At 40.4% G+C, this 19718-nt stretch overlaps 1 protein-coding gene across 1 annotated transcript in view; it reads left to right on the top strand.

The window, feature by feature from the left end:
- Positions 1-19718, top strand: part of Spata17 (spermatogenesis associated 17) — a 176815-nt gene that overhangs the window by 110792 nt on the left and 46305 nt on the right. The window contains 2 exon segments of the mRNA XM_075987601.1: positions 3889-4037; positions 19566-19701. Coding sequence (XP_075843716.1) covers positions 3889-4037; positions 19566-19701 — 285 coding nt within the window.

Here is a 19718-nt window from a genome sequence, read left to right as displayed (position 1 = left end):
GCAGCTGCCTGTGGTTAGCGTCAGTCGGCAGCTGGGTTGAGTTTGACTCTGAAGGGTAACCCTCTGTACACTGGCTCCCTCCACAGGCTTGCTTCTGTACATCCACCCGTGAACATCAGTTACCTGAAAGAGAAAATAGAAAGATTTAAACCAAAAATGCAGTTGCCTTCCATAGCATCCCTAGGGTAGTGCCTCTGCATCTAGTTTTCCCATGAGTGCTGTCAGGGCTCAACCAGGCTGTGGCTTCCTCTGAAGGTTCGGATGAGCTGTAATGAGAGGAAGGCAAAGAGATCCTCTTACTCAGTTCCATCATCCACAAGGCTAGCTGCTGCCATGTTGTCCTTCCTCACATTGTCAACTCACAAAGTTGCCCCACAGCATCTTGAGAACCATCCTGAAGAAGGGGAGAAGCTTTCAAAACAGAAGCCAGAATTAAGATCCCAGGTCCTTTGCCCTGTTCTGTCTATTGAAGACAAGTAGGCCTGTTTCCATACAAGGACAGGAGACCACCCAGAACAGCGAAGAGCTTGAAGCAGGGCCTTTTGGAGACCTTCAAGACTCTCCATGCCTGACACCTGGTGGGCCTCATAGTCAGATGACTTGCGTCCTACTGTGTTAGACTTCCTACATTGCTATAATTATCTGTGATGTATTTCTGTTCTCTCTAATCACACCCTCAATTGCCTTTATTTCAATATTTTCCTCTCAAGCCTGATAACAAAATAAGTACTATTAGCTGTTAGTTTTATGACATTTTAGAGAGAACCTGTTTTTGTTTATCTCTTAGCTCTTTGTTCTTTGGGGGAACTCAGAACTCACTCACCTCCCAAATCACACATGGAGTCTCATTCTTATAAATGTCTGGCCGCACCTTGTCTTGTTTCTAGCCAACTTTCTTAAATTATCTGGGATTTTACCTTTCTCTATTTCTGTACACCTTTTCTTTCTTTCTTTCTTTCTTTCTTTCTTTTTCTTTCTTTCTTTCTTTCTTTCTTTCTTTCTTTCTCCGTTGCTGGTTGTGTAGCTGGGTGGTTTGCCCCCCCCTTTTTTTCTTGCTACTTGTTCTCTCTTCCTGTCTTTGCTTTTCCCCTTCTATTTATTCTGTTTCCCAGCCCCACCTGTCCTTTCTCCTGCCTTGCTACTGGCCATTCAGCTCTTTTTAGACCATCAGTTGTTTTAGACAGGCAAAGAATCACAGCTTCACAGAGTTAAACAAATCCAACATAAAAGAATGCAACACAGCTTTGCATCATTAAAACAAACGTTCCACAGCATAAACAAACGTAACACATCTTACAACAGTATTCCTCTGCTAGTATATACATTCTGTTCCCTTCTCACTTCTAGTTTCTTTTCTTGCTTTTCTCTCATTTAATTTCTTGTCATTTTCTTTTCTTTCCTTTTTCCTTCTCTCCTTTACCTCACAGCCTTCTCTTCATCTGCACATACTGCCCATGCTCTTTCTCACCTCCTTTCTTCTTTCATTTTTAACATCCTTTCTTCTCTTTTTGTTAATCTTGTTTCTTCTTTTGTGTCCTCCCTTCCCTCTCTCCTCGTGTCTTTCTTTTTATGCACAGCAGGATTGTTGTGTATTCATTGGCTGAGCAACGTTTCTTTTATTCAATAATAAAAGGGTCTGTACATTGAGGATGTTTAAGACTCCCAGATGCCAATGTGTGGACACAGCATTTGGGATTTGGATGATGATTTCTTGAATGTCTGGGACAACTCTACTAAGTTAAAATCTTCATTATTAAACTTGGATAAACACTTTGAAATAAAGGATAACTATGTAGTCACATTGACTGTAGAAGAGAAATGTATTTGATTTTCATAGGATCAGGTTGAGCTTTATATGGCCAACATTCCAGGAATTGTTGGTTAAAGTGATAACAATGAAAATATCTAAAATTTGAAGTTATTTCCAAAATATATTAACTTGTATCACTTCAGGAACAAATGGAACAGCATATGCCTGAGCTCTTAAATGTGGCTAACAGAAGCTGTGGCAAAGAAGAGTCAGCATCTGTCAAGTTTACTAACCAAGGAGGTACACCATTGAGCTCAAAGGCAGATGCTGATTGAGATGGGACAAGGAGACTGACAGAGTGCGAAAAGCTCTGGTCCATTCTCATGATGTTATTGCTTACATAAGGTTCCTCTGACAGCCCTGCACTCAAGAGAACTAGTGAATTCCAGACAAGTCTAGAAAGGGAGATTAGAGATTGAGGTGTGTGTGTGTGTGTGTGTGTGTGTGTGTGTGTGTGTGTGTGTGTGTGTTTGTATCTTCCATCAGAGGTTTAAAGCATCTGCTGACCTTGTCGGTCTCAGCTTCTGAACTTTTGTTTCTTTGATGGTTCTATTGTCCCAAATGCTTTTAAATTCTAGTTTTGTAACAAATAAGAACCTGCCACTTTTGAGATGCAGCGTATCTTTAAGGTCACATGGAGTGTTAGGCTCACATCCTAAAGGAAGTCCTGAGTCCAGTTCTTAACTCTGACACACCCAGAGAAGACAGGCCCTCAGGAGTGACTTGTACTTAGTACACAACTAAATACCAATTCTTTCACCATTGTATTTGTCAAAGCACAAAAGCGTTCAGTTTAAGACTTTTGACTTCTTGATTACAGATTGGAATCATGATTGTGTGTCTTTAAAAAGCAAACTTCCAATACAAATCCACTAACCACTTCCAAATATAGCAATCCTCCTGTCCAGCTGCGGAAAGTACTAGATGATACTGATCTGCCATTTGTGTTATTTACGGTCCATGACTTTTATGGTAACTGGTTCCTATTATTGGTTTCTATTAATGTAAAACATAAGTGAACATAAATGAGGCGTGAATCATTTCTTTTTATTAGCCCCACAGTCTTCACTCGGCACTCGCAGAGGCTCCAGCTGCGACTTCTTAGTAATAACCCATCTAAAGGAGACAGTTTCAAGAATAAGGAATGAGATTAGAAATCTTTGTCCATTTTGTATTATTCCTCTCTAACACAGGGGTGAAAAGATATAAAACAGTATGTCGTTAATGACACACAAATGCCTAAACTGCCTTGGGCTTGCCTGTGCACAGCATGATGCTGGCTGGCCAGCCAGTGGACTCTGGTGCCTCGAGCCTTACCTTACTCTACAGGAGGCTGTGCCGAGAGCCACCCAGGCTTGTCTGTGCACTCTTTCCTCTTTCAGTTTTAGCCCTTAGTTCTGGAGCCACTCAGCATAAGAATTCAGATAAAACAAGGATGGTCAGTGGGGCATTTATGTTTCAGAAACCAACAGTAAATACAACATTTTCACCCACATAAAGGCTTTGTTTGAAATATGAGAGGACTTTTGGAAAGTTAATGCTCATAAATTTTTCTTGTTTTTAGTAACTTAAAAAGAGGAAGCACACACTTCAGTTGTGTTGGAAGAAGGGTGCCTGTAAAGTTGCATGTAAAGCAACCTAGGTTTGCTAGCCCACATGTGAGAAACTTCTTGACATGAAGGGATATGTCTGCCCAGTCTGAAACAGTTTTAAGACAATCACTTTCATGAGAGAGGACAGTTCCAGAAGATAAGTGATATTCTTGTTTGTTTGTTGTTGTTGTTTTGAGACAGGGTTTCTCTGTGTAGCCCTGGCTGTCCTGAAACTTGCTCTATCGACCGGGTTGGCCTTGAACTCACAGATTTGCCTGTGTCTGCCTCCCAAGTGCTGGCATTATAGGTGTGTGCCACCATTGCCTGGCTGATATTCTTGTTCTTTTATTTACTTATTTTATTTCTCAGGAAAGCATTTTAAAAATAATTGAATAAGCTTGTTCTGTTTTGTAGAAGTTCAGCACTGCAGTTGTTACTGTGTTGGGACTCTTCCATAGTGAAACGTTTCTCCTCCTGTCTTGTCAGGGACCCTTCCGAAACATCAATGAAGTCCTGCACCAGCGTTACAAGCCTTTGGAGCCCACCCTGAGGGTGGCAGAGCCCATCAACCACTTAGAGCTGGCCAGAGAGGCACTTAAGCAAGATGAACGGATGCGCAACGTGAACGACAAGATGTGAGTGCTTAGCTGAGTCGTGTTTGCTGATTCAAACCTTCCAGTACTTTCGTTAACACAATTTTATAGAGAACGCTTTCCTTATTTGTGCAGAAAAGCAAAGTCACTCTCTGCCTATTCAGTGGCAATCATTTTACAGCACACAATGTTGTAAGTGAGGGCAATATCGATGGTAGAATGTATATACACCACTCACGGGGAAAATGTGAATCTATATGTTACTCCCTAAATTATATTTGTGTGTGCGCTTCTCCAAGGAGAGGAATACCAGTGGTGTTTTTAGAGGGAAAAGACAAGTGTGCACACCTGCAGCTAGAATCTTTGCGTGACTAACTAATGGTTTCAAAATAACACAGTAGAGCGAGCATGTCTCCTGTGGACTAGATGCGTCTGAAGACAGCAGTGCACCACGGTGTCTTCAAGCAGGTGCAGGGGAAGAGGCGAGTTCAGACCGAGGAGAAGTAAAACCATAGAGGCTGATCTGTCATCATATTCAGTGTAAATTATTTTAACAGCCTTAGTGACTTAGACCTTAACACATAACATCTTTCTCTTTGATGTTCCCTTTCTCTTAAGGTTCTCTGTCCACAGTAGAGTCACGTGTAATTTATAGTGGATCATTGTGAATCCAGAGTGGTCTTATTGTTGTTATTGTTATTATCCCGGACTGTCTGTGTAATCGTTATTGCAGTGTATCTTAGTAGTGTTTTAGTGTTTCATGTGCTAAATGATAATGGTAATAATATAAGTGATTTTAATTATAATGTAATAATTTAGTATGATGTAAATTACTACTATAAATTCCTGTATAATAGCATACTATAATATATAAGTGCCATATACAATGACTACTAACCATCACTGTATGTCACATGGCAATAACTTACATAATAGTAATTACAAATGCATTAAAATATGTTGTATAAAGAAATAAGCATGACATTTCTCCTTCATAGTGGGTTTTTGATCATTTTATCAGTCAAGAAATATACATATGACTCTTTAGGATAAAGAAATTTTAAACAAATATTGAAAAATAAAAATGTTCACAAACTTAAAGATAAAATGGTCAATGCGTCCAAAGAAATTGTCTAGGTTTTTATTTTAGAGCGACTGCAAGTGATAAAATAGCTATAGTATGTTTAGCAGATTCTTTCAGTATCTGATCAAATGTATCAAAAATAAAAAATTACCTTGACCTATTAGTTTGGGGGAAAATACATATATTTACCACAGAAATTACATAGGATTCTATGGCTCAAATTTAGGCAAAATATATAGCTTAGTTATGAATGCATAAAGAGGTATGTCCTAAAATTCTTTTTGCTTTTATTTTGAGATGGGGCCTCACCGTGTAGCCCAGGCTGGCCCTAACCTTGGCACCTCCTTCCTTTTCCTTGCCTGTGCTGGTTTCTGGTGTACCACTGCACCCAGCTCAGAATTACTTTTCTGTTTCAACAAGGCAAAGTTTATGAAAGGGAAGACTCCTTACCAAAATAATTGATACTGTTAGTTACCCCATGGACACTCCTGGAGGGGTCAGTGCTCTTCAAGCTTATCATGAATTCTCTTGATCAGCCTTGCAAGATCAAGCGTCAGTGTTATCCCCAAAGGAATGTGCTTGGAGACTCCCTATAGACCACCTGTAAGTAACATGTGTCCCTGTGGTCTCATGAAGACCCTTCATGCTCAAACATTTGGATACTTAACAGGACTTCTGAGATTAGCAAGCCTGTCAGAAACAAGCTAAGTCAGAATTGCTGAAAGGCTTACTGATTTCAGATCACTTACGCTTTTGGTAGCTTAGCTAAGCAACTGCTTCCAGTAGTTAGCCCAAGGTTTGTTCCATTGTAGGAGGCTTGAAATACTGATGCTTTGTAACTTATTCTGAAACAACTGCATCTTTGTATGGTGGATAACCCACAAGTATATCTTGTATAGAAATGTTAGAGCTGGGCTCTACATCTCTGTTGATGATAATTTCATGATGAAATCATAGAAAGGAATTTACACGGACACAGAGATGTATGTTTTAAATGTGGAGGACCCTCTTCCTACATTAACAATCCCCAGAAGTCAGAGTCAGGATGCTTGTTACAGTCTGAGGCTTGATCAGTGACCATCTGTCAGTCAGGAAAGACAGCTTTATTTCTGATCTCGAGGGATAGAGACATAGCGCTGCGCTGATATCCAGTGCTCTTTGCTTTCATGTCGCCATGAAGATGACATTGCATTTTATCAGGAGGAATTCAAATGATGCGAATTCAAACCTTGCCCCACCCCCAACATTAGCAGTATACTCTTAAGACTCTTTGGAAAGTAATTTCACCATGCCATGCCTCTATTTCCCTGTCTATCAGGTGGATAGAAATGTTATCTTCAAGGATCATATTGAGGACCACTAATTTAGAAGAATCTAAATTAAAAAATAATTATTAATGATCAGGACTGGGTAAAATTGCTTAGTGGGCAGTAATATTTGCTGCATAATCAGAGGACCAGAGTTCAAATCCCCCAGCACACATGCTAGAAAGATGACTGTGTGCATCTGTAACCCTACATTTGAGGGACAGAAAGAAGGATCACCAAGGTTGATCTCTGCCAGCCTACTTTCAGGTTCAGCGAGACACTCTGTTTCAAGGGAAAGGGCAAAAAAAAAATATGTGGTATCTTCTTCTGGCATCCACAACCACACATAGGTACACACACCCACACATACAATTGCACATACATCTGTCACACACATACTTTGCATATGCTACAGGCATCATACTTCTGCACGACAGCTCTCCAAGTGGGAGAAGTTACATCACAAGCACAGGCTTGCTTCACATACTACTCCACTTTTACAGGGCTCCACCAACTTTCACCACTTTCTCAGCTCAAGAAGTTTCATGTGACCCCAGGTATATGAATATGCTTGTATACAGGTAACTGATAGTAAATCACAACAGAATTTATTTTTAAAATAATTTTATACATAAGATTTACCACATATTAAAGGTCAGGCAAGCTGGATCTAATGAGATGGAAGTGCTTGTTTATTTTTATGTAGAGAATTGAGTCTTGGTTGAATATTTGAGTCCGCAGGAAGCAGAGCATCTTCAGCATTTTTCCAAGTTGATTGGCAGTTTGATTTTCGAGTCCTCAGTGCTGACCTTACAGCTGTGCATAAATACATAGTACAAAATGGCAGAAGTTTAGCTGAAACCATTTCAACAGCCAGTGGGAATGGTCTTAATCCCAAGCTAAATTCATGAAATACTTTTTAAATGAAATTTGTCAGCAACTCAAACAGTAATTTTCAAAATCAAACATTTTAACACCTCACAATGCAGAGATACATGAATTTGATGCTTATGTATGGAGAATTTCCTGTACGCAAATAGTACAAGTCTTTGTTCTCCAGAGCCTGCAGTTGTGAGTCTGGAGAAGGAACTGGCAATGAAGTGGTGGTTGATAGAGAAGGGAGACCAGGCAGAGTAGTAGAGAGAGCAAAAAGGATGTTTGTGCACACACACGTGTGACATTGTTAGCACAATTAGAGAAAAAGACTGGAAGGAGGTAAAAAAGGGCTTTGGTTTTAGGAATTAAATCATGGTAACAGTTTGAGTGGAAAACTTTGTACAGACGGGACACATTTTCAGTTCATAACAGAACACTCTCAAGTCAGAGCTGAGATGTCTCAGGTAGTGTTTGTTGACACTCAGAGAGGTGGATGGGCCTACCTTAAATGTGGGTAGCCCTATCCCGTGGATGGGGTCACAAAATGAATGTAAAAGGAGACTTTCCATCCAGTGTGACCAGCTCCCTCACATGACTGCTGCCTTCATGTCCCCACCATGAGGGACTACATTCTGGAACTGTGAGCCCAAATTGTGAGGGGGTTGGATCACCGCGGCACGGCACGTTGTGGACAATGGTGCTTTAGGAGGACGACTGTGTTCAGTGGAGCTGGTCTGTAGAGGACTACAGTAGCTCTGTTGGGAGGTGGGGGCATGGCTGATCGCAGGCATCAGTCTCATATAAATATAATCTGTGCATCTGTGTGTTGTCGTTTCTAACCAGCGGCTTCTGTGAATCCAAGGTTTGCTTCTGCGTTCCAGCATTATTTCCAGCCCCATCTTCATGTGCTCCTCACCTGATGTCTAAGACTTGTGCCTGACACACTGGCCTCCTTGTCCTTGGATGTGAATTGAGCCCCCCACCTGCCTGCTCAAGGTGGGCTGTGGGTCTCCCTCACCTCCATCATCATATCGATCAGTCCTGAATCTTACGCATTCCATCTTACAAGAAGCTTTCAAATTCAGCCCTTCCTCTCCTTTCTACTTCAAGTCTTGATGGAAGAATTTGCAATTTCCTATTTTAATAGCCATAAAATGCCTTCTACCTTACCCACCCAGCTTTACTAATGAAACCCAGATATTTTATTTTTTTCCAGGAGCATTCTATGTTTTTTATGAAAACATTTTCATACAATGTATTTGATCACATCTCTCCTCCCCCAAATCCTCCCAGACCTCCCCACATCCCTACCTACCCAACTTTGTTATTTTCCTTCTCCCTTTCAACAAACAGAAAACAAGAATCAGAAGCAAAACAATAAAAAACACAAAAATCCCACAAAAGCACAAAAATGAAAATTGAAATAAGCAAAAAAAACCCACTAGATTAAAAAAATGCCAAAGCCAAAATGATACAGAAAGATTGCAGAAATCCCCTTGATTTCCTTTTGTGTTGTCCAGGTGCTCCTGGGTGTGGGGTCTACGCTGGAGTGTAATCATGATACTCCCAGTGAGACTAACATTGGAGAAAACTAAGTCTTTCCTTGTCAATAGGTATCAGTTACGGAGAGCTTCTTGCTTGGGGGTGGGACCCTGTGTCCACTCCACCTCTCAGGGCTGGGGTCTCATCTGGCTTGAACCTGTGCAAATTTCGTGAGTGCTGCCACAGTCTCTGTGAGTTCATGTAGATGTCAGCCCTGTTGTGTCTGGAGACGCTGTTTCTCTGGAGTCACCCACCACCCCTGGCTCTTACGATACTTCTACCTCTTCTCTATAGCTTGCTGAGCTTGAAGGCAGGGTTGTGATAAAGACATTCCTTTTAGGATTGTCTAGGAATTCTAAGAAGCTTCTGTGATATGGTTGAAGGAAGCCCTCTCTGGGTATTAGAGAATGTCATTAGGAGTTATTTTATTGATGTGTTCATTTAACAAGATAATAATAGCAGATTCTCCCATAGGCCCATGACCTTTTTAATCTTAGGTTTCTGGCTACTTTAGCAGTGTTACAGGTTCCATCTTGTGGAGTGGGCCTTACATACAGTTAAAAGGTGGCTGGTTATTCCTAGAATATTTGTGCCACCATCACACCAATATATCTTGCAGACATGTTGCTGTTGTAGGTCACAGGATTTGGAGCTGAGTAATATTGATAATTACATTTCTCCTCCTATACTATGCAGGGTACCTTCTAGCACCCTAATTGCTAATCAATAAGGGTAAAGGTTTTAGTTGTACACCATCTCAACTTCTCTGTGTTTGATGATAGTAGTATATACTGTCTATTGCAATAGGACCTTACTATCAGGTTGTGCAGAGCAACCAATAACCCTGGCAATAGCCTATGATGTTTCTGGTTTCCATGGGGCCCACATGGCCAACAAGATATAACCCATTCCTGGCACTGAAGGTTTTACTTGGTGATATAAGATGCCTAGTTGGGGCATCCTCTCCCCTATTATTTTGTGACTCAATTTAGATCCCTTTCATATGTATATATTTTAGGAAGCTTATGCAGTAGTAGGTTTCCATGTGGTTTTGCAAATGACCTTTAGCGTGTGTTGCCCTTCCCAATATTCCCTCCTTTACCTTTCTTTCCCATCCATCTCCCTATTTGATCCTCCTGTTCTAATTTCTTCTTTACCTGTCCATAATAATATATTTATTCCTCCTTCCTTGGGAGATCCCCCTCTCCCCATTCGTCTGTACTAGGTACCTAGCTTCTGTACTCATTTAGATTGTAGCACAACATTTAGAAAACTTACCACAAATAAGAAAAAACATACAACGTTTATTGGGGAGGTCTCAATTACCTCACTCAGCATTTTTTCTGTCTCCATCCATTTACCTGAAAATATCATAATTTCATTTTTCTTAACAGATATAAACATTTTGTTGTATAAATTATTTCATTTTCATTATCCATTCTTCAGTTGATGGGGGTCCGTGCTATTTCCAGTTGCTAACTATTATGAATAGAGAGCAGGAATGATCATGGGTGACCAAGTGTCTCTGTAGTAGGGTACAGAGTCCTTAGGGCATATGCTCAATGGTGGTATACCTGGATCTTGAAGAAGATCTATTCCTATCTTCCTGAAGAACTGCCACACTGATTTCCATAGTAGCTATACACATTTGCCTTCCCACTAGCAGTAAATAGATGTCCCCCTTTCTCCATATTCTTTCCAGCATGTGCTACTATTTTATTGATCTTGGCCATTCTGATTGGTGTGATTTTGTATCTCAAAGTATTTTTTTTATTTGCATTCCCTGATGACTAAGGGTGTTGGATATTTCTTTAAGTAATTCTCAGTCATTTGTGTTTTATTTTTTAGGAGCTCTGTTTAGTTCTATACTCCACTTTTATTATTATTATTATTATTACAAATTTTCACCTCCTCCCCTCCTCCTATTTCTCTCCCCCTCTCCCCACTTCTCCTCCCCCTCCCTTTCCAGTCCAAAGAGCAGTCAGGGTTCCCTGCTCTGTGGTAAGTCCACTTTTAATCGGGCAGTTTGTTTTGTTGCTATTGAGACTTTCTTAGTTCTTTATATATTCTAGAGACTAACCTTGCATCAGAGTTATAATTGGCAAAGATCTTTTTCCATTCTGTAGGCTGCTGCTTCGTCCCAGTGATGGTTTCCCTTTCTGGACAGAAGCTTCGCAGCTTCAAAAGGTCTTGTTTATTCATTGTTGGTCTTGGTGCTTGTGCTGCCAATGTTCATTCAGAAAGTCCTTTCCTGTGCCCCTGAGTTCAAGCCTGTTGCCTGCTTTCACATCTCACAGATGCAGAGTATCTGTTCTTATGTCGAAGTCCTGATTCCTTTGAAGTTAAGTTTTGTGCAGGTAGATGGGTATGAATCTATTTTAATTCTACATGTAGCCATCCAGTGTGACCATTTGCTGAACATACTGTCTTTTTCCTAGTGTAGATTTTGGGCTCTTTGTCAAAAATCTGGTTTTTGTAGGGATGTGGGATTATATCCTTATCTTCAGTTTGATTCTATTGATCAACGTGTCCGTTTTTATGCCAATACCATCCCGTTTTCATTACTATGGCTCTGTAAAGCAACTTGAAACTTTGGGGTGGTGATACTTACAGCAGCTCTTTTAATTATTCATTTTAAATATCCCTGTTTCTTTTGTTTGTTTCCATAAGAGGTTTAAGATTATTTTTCAGTTTCTGTAAGGAATTGTATTAGAATTTTGATGAGGATTACATTGAATCTGTAAAATGCTTTTGGTAAAATGGCCAATTTCACAATACTAATCCTACCAATCCATGGGCACAGGATATTGTTCCATCTTCTGCTGTCTTCAGTTTCTGTCTTCTGTATGAACATGTTCATTTATACGTCTTTCACCTCCTTGGGTAGAGTTAAACCAAGACTAAACTTTCAAGCACATAAACCTTTAGAGACCTTTTAGATCCAGACCATGATTCAGTCTCGAGCCTCCACAAGGAAGACAGCCTTCCAGGGCCTCCATTAGAGCTCAGTGACATTCACCTCAGACTTTTGACCTTCTGAATATTATTAGTAAATTTGTATGTTTAAGTCACCAAATATACAGTAATTTATAATAGTATCAACAGTATATAAAATATCTTCCTAAAGGTTTTTAAGTCAAGGGGAGGCCCAGATTAGGTGCTGAGATAATTATAAACCTGAACTGAACTTGGAGATCCTTTGGTGACAAGAACTCAAGTTTCTTTCATAGCTTCAGGGTAAAAGCACAGAAGATTGAAATAGGCCTTTCATCAAAAGCAAGCATCACTATTCAGTCATGGTGTAGACAAGCCAAGTCTTAAATACATGTACAGCATTGTTTAAGACTCTGAGTCCTGGGCTGCAGAGATGGCTCAGCTGTTAAAGGGAGGGCCCATGACTAAAATCACAAGAAGCTTAGTACAATCAATAAAATCGCTGTCTCTAGTTCTATATATGTTCTAGATAACCCTGGATCAGAGAAAACTCAAGTTGTTAATCTCCCAATAATTATTCCGAGTAGGTAAAATAAGAGCTATCCTATAAATATTTAGGAACAAAGTCAACTAGCGACTCTGACTCTTGAACTCCCCAAAAGCACTTGTGAAACTAACAGAGGAAACATGCAAAACATGAATTTTATCTGTTTTCTGCTGTGGGATAACACTCTTGTACACTGTAAAAATTTGTCACTTGTATTAGTTTAATAAAATGCTAATTGACCAGAAGCCAGGCAGGAAGTATAGGCAGGGAGACCAGACTAGGAGAATTCTGGGAGAAGGAAAGGCAGAGTATGGCACCAGCCAGACACAGAGGAAGCAAGATGAGAATGCTGCACTGAGAAAAGGTGCCAAGCCACGTGGATAAATTATGGGTTGATTTAAGTTGTAAGAACTAAGTAATATAAGCCTCTGTGTGTTTCTTTGGGGCTGAACAGCTGTGGGACTGGGTGGGAATGAAACTTTTGTCTACAGCTTTTGTGTCCTGCAAATTTCCACCCTGGCTTTGATAGCCCCTTTAGTAAATGCTTAAATTTACTCACTTCCAGATCTCTCCTAGTGTTTCTAAAGACCAGTGTCTTTTCATAGGCACTATGAAGGCAAAACATTATAGGAGAGGCTAAAAACTCAATTGTAATGACAGCCTTTAAAAGGGCATTAAAATATGCTGCATATGGATAAGAGATCTGTCTGCATTTATCATTAAAGAGCACTGAAGAAGGAAGAAACAGTATATTGCATAACTTCTTTACTTATGTGACTAAAAACATATTTTATAATTCCACATTTCCAAGCTTTTGCTATATATTATGATAGTGAGGATTATCATATATTTTTGATGTTGCCTTAACAATTGAACTTTTATTTGTAACTCTTCCACTTAATTACTAGCACTGTGTGGAACATTTATTAATCAACAGAGCTTTTAAAGTTAAAAAAGGAAATTAGTTAACCCTTAAATACAGATCACTCCAAGCAAGGCGAGGTAGGAGAGCAGTTTCTGTGCAGCCACATTGCCCAGTGGGTGCTGCAGGGACCTCTGACTGAGCCTGATTATCCTGTCCATAAGAATGCCTAGGCTTCTTCCAGCTAATTTCCAGTGGTAACTCAAAAAATTTTAGTACTCCACAGCACTGGGGAGCATAGATAATAAGACTTTAAGAAGGTCTAGAGTTGGAAGAAACAAAATTATCTTCAGTAAATGATCACAGAACACTAGAATTCTTTTCTTTCCTAAAACTCTCAAAAATCTAAAGAAGTTCATTCTGGGTTAAGAAAAATCATGTTTGATAAAGAAAGACCCCCCTGAGAAATCTCTGATAGGAGTGGATGGCCCAGAAGTCTGAGTTCTACATCTAAAACAGATTCAAGACTACTGGCTGAGATAACTAAGACTCATAGTATACTCCAATCAGGACTTGATCATAATTCTAAATTTTCTTGAGGTCCCCATAAGATTATCAGTGCCCCCAATCAGCAAAATGTAGCCTAAAGAACTATGCCCACATTCCTCCCCCCCAAAAAAATGGACTATGGATATTTTCCTTTGTTTAGAATGTTGGTTACAAGTTGTTATGGATAATGGTTTAAAAAAAGCTAAACAAAGGATATTAGATTCAGAATTCTTATTTTAAAAAAGGGAGGAAGTACTGTGGGACAATGGTCATTTATCCTGTGACTTGTATTATTTTTAATAAAATGCTGATTGGCCAGTAGCCAGGCAGGAAGTATAGGCAAGGCAGTCAGGCAGGAAGTAGAGGCAGGGCAATGAGAACAGGAGAATTCTGGGAAGAGGGAAGCTCAGTCTCCAGTTGTGACCCAGCCACAAAGGAAGCAAGATGTGACTGCCTTGCCAAAAAAGGTACCAAACCATGCTAATATAAGTTATAAGAGCTAATAAGAAGCCTGAGATACTAGGCCAATCAGTTTATACTTGATGTAGATCTCTGTGTAATTTCTTTGGACGTAGCGACTGCAGGAACCAGGCAGGACAGGAAACTCTGTCAACAGAAGTGAACTAGCATCTCTCAGGAGATAGCACGATGCTGCCATTCCTATGCCAGAAACACACAGCTCAGGGGTCCACTTTGCTCTCTAAAGTACCCTGTGAAACATAGCTAATGGTTTTCCAGTCATACTGTGGTAGAGGATTTATTTTGTTTAACTTGAATTATCCACTGGCCCACTCAAATAATTTGCTTGCCACACAGACATTAAATCAATGGACATGCACCATCAACACATGAATCAATTACAGATCCAGGGAGTATGTGTCATGTTAGGCAGATACACTCCTTATGACATTGGGCCATAAGCAAGGATTCCTGACTGAGGAGAGCAAAGACCCTAGCTTGATGGTTTCTGACCTAGATGACTGATTAAATGGTGATGGTCTTAATGTAAAAATAAATAGAAAGCTTGGGCAGATTAATGAGACAGGCAGTTGATTGAGAAGATGGTTTTTGTTACGCAGCAGCTCTTCTTGTTGTCTGAGCTGCCTCCTGTGGGCCTGTTGAGTATCACTCGTGCGCATTGGATAACACGGTCTTGTGGTAACATGTGTCTGTAGGTAGAGGTATGGAAATTACAGTGTAGAGCTGACGGCTAAAACCACAGTGATGGAAAGATGTCCTCCCTCTCCTAGGACTAACTCTGCAGAGAAGATGAGGTACAGGTTTCTAGAATTTGATTTAGTGCTAGGTCAGTCGTTCTAGTCAAGGAGATGGAAGCGTTTATTGCCTTGGAACTCACAGTACAGACACAGTCTGACTTTAAATCACGGGTAGTTCAGTTCCTAGGAATATGCGTTTGGAAAATAAGTCTAGTGATCCTAAGCATTAGCAATTGTTAATTTAAGCTATTTGCTGAGCAACACACACATACACTCTCAAATACACAGACACACACACACACACACACACACACACACATTAAATACCATCACCAACTTCTTCACTCTGTGGGCTCATCTTGCACTAACTCTGGCAGGCAAGACCCTAACCTGCCACCAGTCCCCAGCTTTCTTGAGTAAAGAGCACTAGCGTACACACATGCATGAACAAACACAGCCTTCCTCTGTCGCTGCCTCTGTTGTTGCCTCCTGTGCTTCTGTTCCCCCACAAACAAACATTACATTTTGCTTGTGTGATCCCGAGTTCCCTGCCCCCTCCTTAAAGAAAAATCCCATCCAAGTATGTGGTATTTTCCACCCCATATCCGTGTTTTTCAAAATGATAATTGTATAGAAATATTTCCCTTGATGTCCGTTGAATGACTAAACATTTGGGCAGTGGAGAACAAGAGCAGTTGGAGTAAGTGAACTCGGCTGTCTGGGAGAGGAGAGTCAAACTGGTTCTGACTGAGCATGAGGATGAGAGAGGGACCGACTTTTTAAGGGGAGCATGCGCAGAGGCACAGAGAATGGGAGAGGAAGACTGAATGGAGAACAAACTAGAAAGGTAGGCAGAGTGCAGAGCACACTGGACAGATGGGATGCAGTGGACAAAGTCTAAGCAAGATTGAAGGCTTGAGACTTGAATCAATAGGATATTGAGCTTCCTGATTTGAAGATTTGAATTAACTGTCACTAAAAATACATGGGTTGGTGAGCCTAGAGTTATGAATGACAGTAATAAGATTGTATGAAAAGAAGGGAAATTAGGCAGAGTTGTAAGGGGGAAAGAAGGGTAATTTGTTGGTATTATTTGGAAAATTATATTAAATGTATTAGCATTCAATGTCCATTGCAATAGATCATTTTCTCTGAACCATTTCACATTCTGCTTCCTAAGACTTTTAGCAGATCATCTAGAATTGCCTAGTTAAGTGACGAGCCATTAGCATACGTCACTGTAACTCCATTGCTTTTAAGACTTTTTTCCAGATCTGGGCCAATGAGATAGCATAGCAGGTAGGCACTTGCCACCAAGCCTCACAAGCCGAGCCCAATTATTTGGACCCATGTGGTGACAGGAAAAAACAGACTCTGAAGTTGTCCCCTGATTTCCACATGTGCCCCATGCCCTACAAATCCCAGGCACATATGTAAAATATGTTTGAGCTGTAATAAAATCTTATTTTTCCAGATCTGTGTCTTTGTTAAGATTATAGGAACAATAGAGCAGCCTGGCACCTTCTATAATGCGGAGTCAAGGCAATTGCACAGTGCCCGCTGAAAGCAAAAACACAACTAAGGGTATATTTTATGTGTAAAGGAAGAAATTTTGAAATGAGTTTACAAAATAATAAAAATTTGACTGTCAGCTACTTTGTGAATTTTAAGTTTTCATAATCATTTATACTTTATTTGATGGTTAAATCATTTTATTAATTGTGAGATAAGGTTATCTAAAGATTATGCAATACCTAGATATTTTTAAATTTATGCAGCTTATACACATATGTACACGTACTTAAGAACACACGTACATGTGACTGATGAATCACTGTGGCTAAATGAAACTAGGTTTATTTTGGGGACCTTGCCTATGCCTTCAAGAAAGCAAATTTTGCACAAACACAAAGGAAAAAAAATGTATTGAAATGCCATTCGAGAAAAGACAGGAACTAACATGTAGCAGCTGCTCATAACACCGTCTTCAGATACTCAGGGACACTGGGGCCACATGGATTCTGCATGTCTCTGATGTTCATCCCATGTGCAAATTAGCATTCTAAAGAGCAAAATTTGTCTTCATGAAAGTTGTTTTCCCTGCAAAAATGAAAATCCTTCATGTTTCCATAATTAGTTTTGTACTTCAAACCTCACTACTGGGTTTTTTAAATGTTAAATCTTATTGGCAAATATAAAAGAGTTCATTTGTAAAAATTAAAAATAAGATGAAAATGAAGTAAGTCTTCTCCTAAATTTATCATTTAAGCAAATATATGAACACAATAAAAATAAAATTTTAACTTAGACTTAGACTTTAAAATATCTCATTTCAATGAAATGTGTCGTGGAATCTTGGGAACCAGTCATGGCATCATCAGCTTGGCTGAGCTTCAGCTTTTCTGGTTCAGAGTCCGAGTTTCAAAGTATTTCTCTAAGCAGGTTACTTTAGCTTGCTGTATGTTTTTATTTTCCAAATTTTGCTTCTTTTCTAAATATAACTTTTATTTGAAAAAAACCACCTATTTCTTATTTCAGCGGCACAATATCTACTTGGGTTATATTTATTACAAACTATGAGTTTTCTCCTGCTTACTATAGTATGACACCTGTTTCCTGTGGTTTTTGTTTTTCATTGTTTTTTCTCAACTAGGAAACAACTAGCAAGGAACTGAGTGTGGGATTGAACTTTTTTTTTGAGACAGGGTTTCTTGGTAGTTTTGGAGCCTGTACTGGAACTAGCTCTTGTAGACCAGGCTGGCCTCAAACTCACAGAGATCCACCTGTCTCTGCCTCCCGAGTGCTAGGATTAAAGGCGTGAGTCACCACCACCCGGCACGATTGAACTTTTGGTGGAGAGTCTTCATTACACCTTTGTGTTAAAATATTCCCCAAGGTTGACCCTGGAGCACACATCTCTGGAATTTTGCTCAGGTTCAGCTGACAGTTCATCTACAGATGAGCACAGGGAGACCAGATGAGTTGGCCGTGGGCTGAAACGGTTCCATTCCATCTAGTGGACTGGTGCACATGCACGGTCAGTTCTGCAGAGCTGGACTCACCACATCAAAGTGTCTAAGTGATCTCTTATGAATACATGGAATGTATAGTGTGAAGACAAAGGCCAGGCACTCCCTTACTCCCTAGGTGACTCTTGATCCACCCTCTCCAGCTTTTTTCCTCAATCTGGCTTTCTGCAGTGACCACAGCTTCAGTACCCAGCCTTCCCCAGGGCCTTAGTTCTCTTGGACATTGGCCTCTTCTGATACTTATGTGTTGAATTAGGAGCAGCGGGGCTGTGCCCTGCCACCCAGCCGCCCGCACGGCTAGCTTTATACCCGAAATAATTACATGGAAACTGTATTCTTTTAAACATTGCCTGGCCCATTAGTTCCAGCCTCTTATTGGCTAGCTCTTACATATTGATCTCACCCATTTCTAATATCCCTGTAACACCACGAGGTGTCTTACCAGGGAAGATCTTAACCTGCGTCTGTGTCCAGTAGGAGAATCATGGCGACTCCTTGACTCAGCTTCTTTCTCCCAGCATTCTGTTCTGTTTACTCCGCCTACCTAATTTTATGTCCTATTAAAGGGCCAAGGCAGTTTCTTTATTTAACCAATGAAACAACAGATAGAAATATCACCCTCCTCCATCACTTATGTTAACATTCATTTTTCTCAAATTTTCTCTGTCAGTTGCAATTTCCAGTCCTCTTCCTATCCTCTAAGAACCCCTCGCAATCTCCAGCTTTTGTTCTTGTCTTCTGTCCTCTTTCTCATGGATGGCGAGGACAGTTCTGTTCCTTTACTCGTATTTGATGAGTTCTGTTGAGGATTCGGCAGAAGCAGCAGAGCAAGTTCCCAGGTTACACCAATGGCAGTGCTGTGGGAGTGTGGGGGTTAGTCTTTCATGTCGAACCACTAATGCCTAAACTGATCACAAAGCTGAAAATAATAAAATGCAACTGGATGCAGCAAGGCGCTTCTCTTAACAGCTGGCTCCAGTGTGTTTACTAGTGCCATGTCCCCTTCAGCCTCCAGGCCAGGCTCCAGCATGTTTACTGGCGCCATGTTTTCTTCAGCCTCCAGGCCAGGCCTTTCATTCAGTTTGCTTATCACTCATATCAGCCCCATGTGGAAGTCAAGACTCATGGGGGCCATGTGACTTGGGAAGCAAGTAGAGCAAGAGAGAGCTAAGGCGCGAGTAGGTGGGGCTGATTCAAGAGCTCTGTCTTTCACACCCAACAGATGTGCTCCCTTCGCTTGGGGTTTGCTATGGGATTTGAAGGAAATTGATTTCAGTAAGAACTGCTCGCTCATACTGCTGGGCTGTTGTTTTGCTTTTTTAAGATTTATACAACTTTAAAATGATATTTTTGTTTACAATATGAATTTTGAAAAATCTTGCACCTTTATATTGCTCATTGGATATTTAACATTGTGATATATTTAAAACTCATCAAAATCCCAGCAGAAGAGTTTGAGTGTCTCCATCATTAGGCAGGTAGGAAAGGAGGAGTCCCAGAAGCCGGAATATTGACAGTGGTCAGGGCTGAAGCGCGGTGCAAGTATTCCAATTCCAAACCCTGTTTTTTCTGAACCAGGACTCTGGAAAGCTAATCATGAATATTGCCTATCTGTCCTTTCAGGTTTTTGCCGTTTTCTTCCTTCCATAAAAAGGAGAAGTACATCCCAATGATACACTCATCAAGCAAGTACAATCCCAGCTCTTATGGAGAGAAGTACTTCCGCAGTCAAGACCCTAAAAAGTGGATCAGTGGCAAGGTAGGTGCACGCTGTGG

Source organism: Microtus pennsylvanicus, chromosome 10 (assembly GCF_037038515.1).
Source record: "Microtus pennsylvanicus isolate mMicPen1 chromosome 10, mMicPen1.hap1, whole genome shotgun sequence".
Taxonomy (NCBI): Eukaryota; Metazoa; Chordata; class Mammalia; order Rodentia; family Cricetidae; genus Microtus; species Microtus pennsylvanicus.
Note: the sequence above shows the minus strand (reverse complement) of the source record. Positions and strands in the feature narration are given on the sequence as shown.